The 12,742-nt window shown below is 37.7% G+C and overlaps 1 protein-coding gene across 8 annotated transcripts in view; it reads right to left on the reverse strand.

Moving 5' to 3' along the window:
* Window positions 1-12,742, reverse strand: part of ANKRD44 (ankyrin repeat domain 44) — a 313,326-nt gene that overhangs the window by 86,353 nt on the left and 214,231 nt on the right. For all 8 annotated transcript variants that reach the window (XM_073218499.1, XM_073218497.1, XM_073218502.1 and 5 more), the window contains 2 exons: window positions 11,134-11,212; window positions 3,810-3,924 (listed from right to left, as the gene is read on the reverse strand). In XM_073218499.1, the coding sequence (XP_073074600.1) occupies window positions 3,810-3,924; window positions 11,134-11,212 (194 nt within the window). The remainder of the gene's footprint in view (window positions 1-3,809; window positions 3,925-11,133; window positions 11,213-12,742) is intronic.

The following is a 12,742-nucleotide window of genomic DNA, read 5'->3' on the forward strand; positions in this document are numbered from 1 at the left end:
TCATATTTACTGATATAGAAGAGCCAAAAGCCTAAGGAGTTTCTATCTAGTTTTGTGTGTGTACACACTCAAATAACATTATAGTAAAAATAATTTGTCTACACTTGGGATTTGCAAGGCTCTCAATACTATGACCTAACTAATTGCTATTCATCCTGTAGCTTCCACTAACCGTCATCTTTCCTGGATGCCCTCCCTGGCCTCCCTGTGCCCAGCTATGTCCTCTGCAGTCCCAGTGGCACCTGGCAATTGTTCTGGCATCACACTTAGCATGCATGCTTGTAATTACTTGTTTAATTCTTGCCGTTGGTAGATTTTAAATTACTTGCAGGCAGGGAGGGACCTCTGTAACCCAGAACCCGATGCACTAGGTGACACCCAACAGGCCTTCAACAGACATTTAGTGAGTGAATGAATGTCAGAACCAGTTACCTGCATAACTACAACACCCTCAATTCTGCTGCAGTTGAGGCAGAAAAAGAGCATAACCAGTAAGGCGGAAGACAAATCAAAATCCTAGAGACAAGTGCCCCAAACCTGAAAAAGTCAGGGAAGAAACACCAAAGAGTTCTGACACCACATAAAGTTGCATGAGCCTTGAGTCAAGTTGCAAAACAGGCTCTGACTTAAAGTTCAGAAAAGCAGAAAGAGTAAAAAGGGATGTTCAGTTAAGGCCTGACTAGAAGATCCAAAAAAATTCACAAGGGAGTAACGGCCATAGAACCTGTCCCATAGAGATCGTCTATGGTACATTTGGCCATACTGTTTATGGATGAAGATGGGTTATTTTCATAAACGCTATTTGTTGGTTTACTTATTTACAGAAGGAAAAGCCTGCTTCTCTCCTCTTTAATAAGCTACCCTCCAAAGAACTACAAGGAGCCCAGAGAATAGTGATTTTCTGAGGAGGCCTTTAGCAAAGTTATCTTTTCCAACTCTCCTCCACATCACTTTGCTATTTTACCCTTAGGTAATTGTCCTCCCCATGCTCTGCACAGGCAGACAGACACACACACACACACACACACACACACACACACACACACACACACACTTGCACTCACATGACCGCTGTCTAAGGAACCACCCTGAAGGGAGCATTCTTACCCCCCAGATACACGGTGACAGAAGAAAGCAGATGAGCCCTGGAAGGCTGGGACATGTTTCCCTCATCCACGTCCCCCAGAAACAGCATATCCCAAGCAAGTAAAAGCTACATCATTTCTGTCACTTTTGCACATTTTGTGCATGTGCATAGATCGAAGACAAAATAATTAAGAGGAAACAAACATTGTGCTTATTGAGTTAAAAGTGTTCCATGGAAATTTTAAGTAAATGGTGGGCCCAGTTTATCTTTATTCATCAGATGGATTCAAGTCTGAAAGAAAATCAGAAGTTCATGGTTGTTGGTGAAATCTCCCCAAGTAACCCACAGCTCAAAGAAAAATACCACCCAAAATATTAACATATCACAGGGGAAGTTGACGTTCCTTCTGCTTAATGGGTGAACACTGAGCACTGATGACTCCTGGCTTGTTAGCCATGATCTGGCTGAGAACTCCAGGATCTGGTAAAAGCCTCCTGAATTCCAGCACAGTGCTCTTTCTACAAACTGAGCCGCTTCTTTAAACTTGCAACTCCCAGTCAAAAAGGTCCTTTGGCTTGAAGTGGATTCCTTTCTCTTCTGAAAGGAGGCACCACACTGCTCTTACTATGTGCCAACAAGCCCCTCCTCTGCCAGCCCCCAGCACCATCCCAAGCCAGGGCCCGTATGGTTACTCCCTGGACATTTGCAAGAGGCTAACAAGGTGTTTCTAGTCTGGAACACCTCCAATATGTCTGGACTGCCATCAGAATGATCTTTTTTGTACACAAATGGGATCATTAGATACAACCTACCCTATACCCACTTATAATTCTTTAACAGCTTCCGAATGCCTCAGAACAGAATCCAGCTCCTTAGCACGACCCACAAGGCCCTTCAAGACGAGGCTCTTCTTGCCTTACCCCCTCATTTCTTTCCCTCATCCGCATACATCAGATAATCCAGCCTGAGGAATCTGCTCCCAACACGTTCACACGCTGCGCCTTCGTGAACACTGTTCCCCCCTCTCGCGATGGCCTGCCTTACCTCCCCACCTCTGTCTTCATACCTCACACAGTCCTGTCCCGCTGGCAAACTCCTAGCCATCCTTCCTTCTGCTGAAATGTCACCTCTCCTGTGGAAGCCCAGCGTCAATGTTGCCCTGACTGTTCCCACAGCCTGATCCAAATCTCCATCACAACAGACTTCACAACACTGCAGTCATTTGCTCTTGATCTCAGCTCACTGCTGGACTGGGGGCCCAGGTCACGGGGACCCATCATGCCTTTCCTGAGCCATTAAAATTTTGGCTCAGTCTCAAACAAGATTTTCAATTCTGTTACACAACACTTGGCAAATAAATACAATTCCCAAAATTAGACTGTCCTCATATTGTCCTTCTCCTGAAAATTTAGTTATTGTTACCCACAGCCTCTGTGATCAATGCTAAACTCATTCAGGCATTCAGAGCCCTGTTTAATTTGGTTCTACTATATATTATTAAGTCATAAAATTAATAGTTAACATTTATGGATAGCTTACTGTGCACTAGGCACTGTTCAAAGAGGTTTTAACATGGATTCCCTTGTTTAATAACTTTAGTAAATATAATTGTATAACTCATACAGTTCTTACTAGCCTTACTAGTATTTAAGTCCTTTAATCCTCATAACAAACCTATGGGCAAGTCCTATGATTATTCCCACTTTTCAAATGAGAAAACCAACAAAGCACAGAGAGCTCGGACAACAGGTTCAAGGTCACACAGCTCACAAGTGAAGTACCTTAGAAACAAGGTAGTGCCCATGAAAGTCTGGGCTCCCAGCCTGTGACATGACCCTGCCTCTAGGCAGAGCATGGCACCATCACACACCCTCTGCTGTCAGGCCAAACTCCTTCCAGAACTGTACTCTTTTCATCTTTTGTTCTTGCTTTCCTCCATGCCTTGAATGTCTGTCATCCCCTGCTCTACTCAAATAACTGTCACCCTTCAAAGCCTACCCAGTACTCACCTTCTCCTTGAAAGCATCTCTGAAAACTTTGGCCACCTTTGAGCTCTCTCCTTCCTGTCTACACTCTGTGGAGTATATGGTCCACACCAAACAGTTGGCTGCTTGAGGTCCTGTTTCATTTAGAATGTTACTATATATTATTTTGCATGGTTCTTTGTTTTAAGTAGGTCTTGGGCCTCCAACATAATTGTGAGTTCCTTGAAGGTACCAACCAGGTAACTTACTTCTGAAATGTCCCATGGCACCCAGCACAGTCACAGACTTATGCAGATGCTTTACATATTCTTGTTGAATCGAAGTGTAAAATGAACTCAGGTGCCCCTTCTCTACATATCAGATTTACTCAGTTGTACCCTATAATTATTTCACTAAACATCGAGCACCCTGAATAATTCTGAATTTGGCCGATTATGTTTCCATTTTCCTGCTCAACTAACATGGAACACTGGAGAACAGAAGATTAGATAGCAGAGTTAGGAACGAAGGTCAAGTCTCCTTAATTAAAACCATTGGAATAGGCCTTGTTCTATATAGCTGAAAAAAAAATTAGTTCTTGCATCTTGTCATCCAAAGTTACTTAATTTAGTTCAAATGTAATCTGTGTTTAGCATAATGATACAGATGCACCTTAACCTGGATAAATGGGAACTATCCACCGCATGGCAGTATTCCCCTTGTAGCAAACGTCCCACCGCAACCCTGCAGCAACCTACTTGGCTGCGTCAGCTCCACTGGTTATTAAGGTGTTGATCAACAGCTCATGACCATATCTTGCAGCCACGTGGAGAGGAGTGTTGCCATCTTTATCCACACAGTCAATTTCACCTCCTGAAAGAGATGTTTTAATACAGGATAACATAAGAATTTAGTTGAGGAGCCTATGCTCTACACTAGTTACTCATGTTGACTGAATGTTGATTTCTTTTCTACTCTGCGTGGATCTCTGTTATGAAGTACAAGAGTGCTTTTCAAGGGGGCAAGTCACCATCTGAAGTAGTAGTATCAAATCTGCATAGAGGGAAGTCTGCTAGAAATGCTTTTGAAAAATCTTTCCATATTATCTTACTTAAGGGTTTAAAATCTTATTCACAACTAGATCGCTGCTCTGAGGGAACAATGTAATCAAATTTCATAAAAATGTAATTCTAAAGATATACTCAATTTTAATTTTACCTGATGAATTAATATTAAAGACTTGTGTAAACCTTATATTAAATTAAAGCATAAGAACCAAAGGGAAAGAGAGTTCAGGAAAACATTTTACATAATTTGATTACCTAATTTAAAATATGATGAGTAAAATGAGTAAAAGCATAAACTACAAACTGAAATGTCTATATTTATAAAAACTTGCACATTAATCATCTATAGTCCTTTTAGTAATATGGCATTTTCATCTTATTTTACTTTATCTTCTTTTAACCTGTCTTTTCATTTCACTACATTTCTTGCTTTCTCTCCTTTTTTCATATATACAGCTGACCCTTGAACAACATGGTAATTAGAGTTGCCAACCTGGACAGTCAAAAATCTATATATAACTTTTGACTTCCCAAAAATTTAACTAACAAACTGATGGACAGAAACCTTATTGAGATCATAAACAATTGATAAACACATATTTTGTATGTTATATATATCATATACAGTATTCTTACAATAAAGCTAGAGAAAAAAAACTTTTTCACATTGTCACAAATCTCCAAAAAATTTCCAATATAGTTATTGAAAAAAAATCCACATATAACAGACCCATGAAGTTCAAACCCATGTCGTTCAAGGGTCAACTGTCTATGCAAATATAATTAGTCTGTTGATTAATTTACTTGAGGAATCATTTAAAAATAAGTTACACATCATGACGTCACCCCTAAGAATTAAGACATTCTCCCACATAGCCACAATTCCATAATTGATACCATAATTTAACACTGATACCATAGTTTTATAGTATATACAATACATATTCCAATTTTCCAATTGTCCCAAAAATGTGCTTTATGTAACTGGGTTTTTATTTTTTGGATACAATTAAAGATTCTGGTAGTACTTGGTTGTTATATCTCTTTAGTTTTCTTTAAAGCAATCCTCCTGCCTCTTACTTAATTTTTAGTCTCTCATGTCATTGTTATTTTTGAAGGCCAAGAGGAGTAGTGTAGGCTGTTCTCTGGAGCTGGGTGATTATTTCCTCATTATTAGATTCACACTAATCATTTTGACAAGAATATCCCAGAGTTGATGTGCATGTTCTCCCGCATCTCCAAGCAAACATACGGCCAAGTTATTCCATTACTGGATGATGCAAATTGTGATTACTTGCAATGGGTACAGAGTTTCAGTTTGGGAGGATGAAAAAGTTCTGGAAATGGATATTGGTGATGGTTACACATTTATTAGTAATACATATTGCAAATATTTTCCCCCCAGATTTTCATTTTCCTTTGGGTATTTTAACCTTAAAAAATACTTTTTTTGTAATTTATGTTTTTTCTTTTATTGCACTTAGATTTTGCATTGTAGTTAGAAGGGCTTTCCCCACATACCTGCAGTAAAGAAACTGACCTGTGAAAATATATTTGTAACATGTATTACTGACAATTGGTAATCTCCCAAATAATGTTAAGAGCCTTAAAAATCGAGGAATAAGTAGGAATCCAGGAGAGGGAGGAAAGGAAAGTGACTGCTACATGGGATGAGGTTTTTTGGGGGGTGATAAAAATATTCTGGAATTAGATAATGGTGATGGTTGTAGAATCTTGTGAAATACTAAAATCCACTGAATCATACACTTGAAAATGGTGACTTTTATGGTAAATGAATTATATCCCAATTAAAATGGAAGGGCCTGAAGAAAGCCATAGGAAAAGGTAAAGGATTAAAGAGAGGGAAGCGCACCAAGGAGAAAATACAACATGTGTACTTGTACTTACATCTGTGTACTAATACGCACTTCTACTTTAAGAAAGGGGCTCAGAATATAAATTATGCTGAGGTTCTATTTCCTGGCTATTCTGTTTGTAAAAAAATCTCTGCATCATTATGGAAAGTAGTAAGTTATTGACTTGTTAAATCATGCTCTTAGATATTAGATATTTTAAAGTTGGTCTCCTTGGAGAATTTTGTTTCACAAAATATTCTACATATTTACTGTATCTTTAAAATATACCATTATAATATACTGATACTGCAATGTTTAGCTTATATATCTAAACTATACACACACATCTATACATTTCAGAATAAGAAATATAAAATCCTAGGAAATGCAAATATTTTGTGAATGGTTCAGATCAACTTAGATAAAATTTTTTATTTGTTTTAAATAACATTTCTGATTAAGAAAGGAACTTTCTAATTGTAGAAAATTTAGAAGATGAAGTAAAATATAAAGGAAAAAATGGGGATAATCAGCACTAATATTCTGGGATACTTCCAGTTGTTTGTGTGTATGTGTATATGCATTTTTCATGGTTGAGATCATAGTGTACAAAGAGTTTCGTGTCCTGTTTTCTCCCTTAAAGTTACATCATAAGCACTTTGCATGTCATTAATTTGTTGTAACTATATGACATCAATTTTATGGAATTTACTTAGCAAGTCCCCAGTTATTAAGCATTTAGGCTATTCCCCAATTTTTTTCATTAAGAAAAATACAGGAATGAATATAACTATAAATAACTTTATCTACATTTCAGGTGATTTCCTTCAGCAACAATTTTAGAAGAACTACTGTATCAAAAGTATGAATATTTTTTAAGGTAATAAAAATGGACAACAGAAAATTGCTTTTGCGAAAGGTCATGACTATTGGCACTCCCATTTAGCAGTATATTTGAGCATATACCAAAAGATGCCATTGAGAGTCTTTTCACATCTGGGGAATGAGTAGTAACTTCCAGGCCAAGATACTGTATCCTATAACATGACCATTATAAAATCCTCACAATAATATCCGTATGGCTCTTCATTGTATTGAATGCTGTTATTGGTCATTCTGACCACCAATTCTCTAGGAATAATTTTCAGCAAACAACATTTTTTCTAGCTGGGTTGTTTGGTAAAATATAGAGCTAGTGAATCAGAAATCTTTGCTACAAAGTGAAATAATTACCAAATATGTGTGGGCTTTGCAAAGGGGCAAATGCTTTAAAAACTGCAACAAGCACATGTTTGTTGACACAGAGTTTCAGATGCTTCACTATACTTCAGCATATACAGTTTAACTTGAAAATCAATCTGCTGCCAATAAATTGGCACATTTGAGGACTGCATCTTAATAGCTATTTACAAAAAGGTAATTCCTTTTTGACCTTGACTGTAACAGGGAACTATAACTGGCAGCTTGAATACCTCAGAGCAATCAGGGTACATGTGGTCAGCCTGATGCGGGTCCCCAGTGGCGCTGATCCAGGGAGGTGTGGGGGGCAGATGCCCAGGCTTCAGAGAAGCTTTTGTCCTGAATAAACACTACATCACTCCATGTCCTTCCCAGCCAAGAGCCATCAAGACTTTCCTAAGAAGTGTTAGGGCCTCCATGATTACCAGCCTCATACATGCCAAAAATTAGATAAGGAAAGAGGATAGTGGAAAATACTGGAAAGGATGGAAAAGAGGAGCCGAACTGGTACAAGTTTCTTCTTGCCTTTACTATCACTTCATAAGTCAATTTAAAACTGTAAAAATATATTTAATTATCTTCCAGATAGGCTTTTGCTGTCATTTAAAATATATTTCAGGAAAACATCATAACTTAGGGGATAAAGAAAATAGAACTGTGTATTTGTTATTTAGAAATATGTCTTAAATTACAGTAGGACTTCTGGATGAATGAATTTATATTTTATAGTCACTCTCCAAACCTTTCCATTCTTAAGATTTCATCTTTAAGATTTGCTCAGAATGCTGATTAAATATCTTTGATATTCATTTGAAGATTTCAAGTTAAATGTTGTAATCGAGCATTGATAATCAGTTAGGAAAATAAACATCTGTGACCTTAGTAGTATGTGAAGCATGTCAGATCATTTTTGCAGCATTGTCTAAACATTCATTTGAAATCAGTTTTCCCAGGCACAAACAAGAATGGCCATCTTATTAAATTGCCTTGGAAGTGCTGTGAGCCAAAGGGTCAAAAATCTCACGATGAATCATCCTAACCTATCACTCGACTCTTCCTTTTCAAACTCTATTTTTAACAGTCTTGTGGAAAAAAAAATACATCACTTTTGAACCTCTGTGACCTGCTGGACAGTGTCTGAGGCAGCTACCTAGTGCAAATGCCTGGATCAAATGCCTCCTGATATCATGTTGTATCTTCATTCAGTTCTTTCTCTCTGTGGCTGTGACAACAGAGCTCATGAAAATAAATGATGTGATTGAACAGCAGAGGTAGTCTTTGCTTACTAACCAAAAGAGAAAAGAATTTTTTTTTTAATGATTGTCTTACCAAAGCTGAATGATTCTAGAAAAACAAAGTTATTTTGAAGAATTAATAACCCTGACTGGTGAGCAGTCAGGAAAGCAGAGAAATGCCGCACCAAGTCTGAACAACAGAGTGATTTAACAAAACAAATAAATAAACATTAGAATGTCCCTTAGTAGCATGTGAAGTTGGTTTGGGGAGCCAGCACATGTCCCCACATGGGACGGGCATTCTGGATCATGTTGTGCAGTGGCCCATCCGGAGAATGGACACCAGACCCTGGGGGTGTGAGCCTCTGGATTTTTCCCTGATGGAAGTGAACAAAGAGGAGGAAAGAAAAGAGCTTCTTATTCTTTTCCCTAAGGGCATTTTTTTAAATGTCAAATGGAAGAACTCACAGTTTTCTAAAGTGTGATGAATGCAAAGAATTGTCAGCTAAGAGAAGAGATGCAAAATCATCCTTTTACAGGGATAACTCTATTCTAAATATAAGTAACTCTCAGAGTAAATAGAATTCAAGTTAAAAATTTTTTTCAACATGTCATTGTTTATCCAGAGAATACATTACAAGCACAGTGGTTAAGAGTTTCATCTCTGATGTTAGATTGCCTGTGTTCCAGTCCCTGTCATGTATCCTGACAGAAGGGACAACTTCTCTGCCTCACTATCCCCATCTCTGAAATGGGGAAATAATAATAGCATCTCTTTCTCATGGGGTGATTGAAAGGATTTATATGGTGTGCTTAGCCAAGTGCCTGGCACAGGATGAACACTTAACCATGTTAGCTTTATTATTATAGGTATAATGTGTTATATATTATAGCCACTATATCTTCATCATTTCAGACCCCTGGACCCCACCCAACCCACAGGCAAAATGTCAGGCCAACCAAGAATGAGGAAGGCTCTGAAACAAGCTCCTTGATCACAGAAGACAAGAGATGGGGTCTCTATTACATTTTGTCCCAACTCAAAAGTCTAGCAAGAATGTCACAAAAGTCTTCAAATCCCTAGAGATGGTTTTTGGGGAGGTCAAAGCAGCCAGAAGTCCCCCAGGACTGTGATAGGCACCCTAGCCTGACACAGGGCACAGGTCATGTCCTTAATTCGAAGGAGATGGCCAGTATGGTCTGGCCCACAGGGGTGGACCTGTAACTTGGCAGTGCCTGCAAGGAAAAAAACTGCTATTTCTCTGATCTGGTCACTGGTGCTTGAAATTGCTTTAACAGGGAACAAAGCTTTGTATGCCACAGTCCTAAGACCCACTGATTAAATTCACATTACATATTTTTTAATGGATACTAAATAGCTCGCTAGTTTTATTTATTTTTAAGGCAGTGGATATTGTTTCTGAAAAAGAGTTAAGGAATACAGTGGGATAAGGAAAATTTGCAAAGGAGAGACACTAGGGTCACTCCCCACCTCCACATGTTTACAAGCAAAACAAAACAATTTAAATGGCCCTTTCAATAAAGTGAATGTCAAAGGCATACCACATATTTCAAATTAGAATTAAAAGGTATTAAGCAGCTAATGTTCATTTTACCTTCCTTTGCTCACTGGAAACTTACCAGGATTTCTTTTCCCCTGCAGTTTCACTGAAATGTTTATGTTTCCTTTGCTTTGCTACAGATATTTTTGCTGCCTAAGCATAATTTCACTGGCTGGTCTTCCATTCAAATGTCAAATGCCTTTTTGGTTTTATGACTTGAGTGCCTAAGACATAACTTAGTAGCACTAATAATTCAAGTGTATGTCACCCAAAATTCTTATAGATGAGAAAAAGATAATCCAAGAAAGCTGGCTAATGCCAGAATGTTGAGAAGTAGAAATGTGGGTCAACTAAAGATAGTTTAGGAACTGCTGAATTTGCCTGCAATGTCAGCATAAAATCTGGAGTAAACCTGCTTTTTAAAAAAATTGTCTCTAAGATTTGCTAAGATAACAGAAGCTGTGTTGTCAAGAACAATCCACTCATCGATACTGGCCATGACCTAGAACACAAACCATGATATGAAGTGACAATCTCAAGTATTTTGCGCAGAGACAACCCAATGGTTCAAGTAAACCTTTGTTGTAAGCCTGGAAAATTACTAGATTATGTCTTTCCAAGGTCTCTATCAAGCCTGTGATTTTATGACCCTTTATAGCACGTACTTAACTGCTTTTCCTCTGAGTCACCTCACTTCTCCTACCTTTGCCCTAGCAGCTTAATGAGTTTTAACTTAGGAACTATGGTGATTTCTGAAGTTTAAAAACAATTTGGATTTGCCATTACAAAATGAATGATAGTTGTTTTTATTAGTTTCAGAGTGAAAAGTGCAGTTTCTTGAGCCCATATAAGCACATCATTTTCAGTTGCAAAACATACAAGTTCTTTCACTGACTGGAAATTGCCTGTGAAACTTAGTAATGTTGTATTCTCACTCCTAAGCTTGATGGTGATGATATGGCTGATAAAGAGCTTTAGCAAAGTTAATCAACGGACAGTGTACATTCAAGCTTAATAAGCTCTAAAACTGAGCATTGTATTTCACATGCAGGTGACTGACAACGAGACTCCGTCAGACTAGGACACTGTTCAAACAAGGACACGGCAGAAGAATCTCTCTTACCATTCTGAATGAGAGTTTGTGACCGTGTGAACCTTCCGTGGACAGCTGTCATGTGCAGTGGACTTTTGCCATCTTTACTCTAAAAAATTGAGGGAGAGAGAAACAATGGACCAGTGACATCAGTCTGAACCATTCCTGTGGACACCACCAGCAATGCCCTGGAAATGTCAATTCAAATTTTTTTAGTATGATAAAAAAAAATTACAAGAGGTAAAAGATAATTTGGAAAACGATAGCTAAAGTAAATGTGGTATCTCAAGTTATTGCCAAACATCACATTTTAAAGATTAGAGGGGTGAAAATTAGAGAAGAAATGTGGAACTTCTTTTACACTGATGATATCACACTATCCTGTTTCAAACTGAAATAATCGTCCAAAATGTTTTGTCCTCCCCTGTGATCTACTGATGAAGAAGGTTTCCTTTAAGGGATTTTTTCAACTTTGGTCTGTAGAATATGAAAAAAGACAAATGGTTGGTTCTGCTTGACCTGAAGTTGACTAAACTGCTATAAATCACTGAAAACCTCAAAACTGATCTGGAAAACAACACTTTTGATTGTTCTAAAACAGAAATGCTTGCTTCACTAAACTCATTATACTGAGATGGTGGGATTAGGACATGCAATGGTTTAGCAAATTGCCATTAAAATGATCACTTGGAGATATGTGCTGAATTTATACATTTCTTTAGTTTTCAAGTTATAAATGATAGAACTCCCTGACACAGATTAAGTCAAAACATGGAAAATGGACAGAATCCATATACTGATCATCATTTTACCAAATACTTAAGTCCTACACATCTAATTAAGAAACAGTCATTTATAGAATTTCTTTTAAAAACTCTACATACTATTTTTTCTTCTAACAATAGTAATACCCAAAAGAAAACATTACTGTTATTTTAGACCACAAGTATCCCCAGTAGAATATATTCTTTCATTTAGGTCATAGAAAAAATAAAAGAAGAAAGAAAGAAAGACAAATAAAGAAGGAAATCTATATAACTTAGTTTTCTAAGTCTCAGGAAAAACATTTTCCAAAGATTGAGGTTAAAATATGAGATTTCAAAAATGCAAGTTCTGAACAGACAATTCTCCAAAGAAGAAATTCAGATGGCCAACAGACACATGAAAAGATGCTCCACATTGCTAATCATCAGGAAAATGCAAATTAAAACCACAATGGGATATCACCTCACACCACTTAGGATGGCCAACATCCGAGAGAGACAAGGAACAACAAATGCTGGTGAGGATGCAGAGAAAGGGGAGCCCTCCTACACTGCTGGTGGTAATGTAAATTAGTTCAACCATTGTGGAAAGCAGTATGGAGGCTCCTCAAAAAGCTCAAAATAGACATACCATTTGACCCAGGAATTCCACTCCTAGGAATTTACCCAAAGAAAACATGTTCTCAGATTCAAAAAGACATAAGCAGCACTATTTACAATAGCCAAGATATAGAAGCAACCTAAGTGCCCATCAGTAGATGAATGGATAAAGAAGATGTGGTACATATACACAATGGAATATTATTTAGCCATAAGAAGAAAAAAAATCCTACCATTTGCAACAACATGGATGGAGGTAGAGGGTATTATGCTCA

Source organism: Manis javanica, chromosome 12 (assembly GCF_040802235.1).
Source record: "Manis javanica isolate MJ-LG chromosome 12, MJ_LKY, whole genome shotgun sequence".
Taxonomy (NCBI): Eukaryota; Metazoa; Chordata; class Mammalia; order Pholidota; family Manidae; genus Manis; species Manis javanica.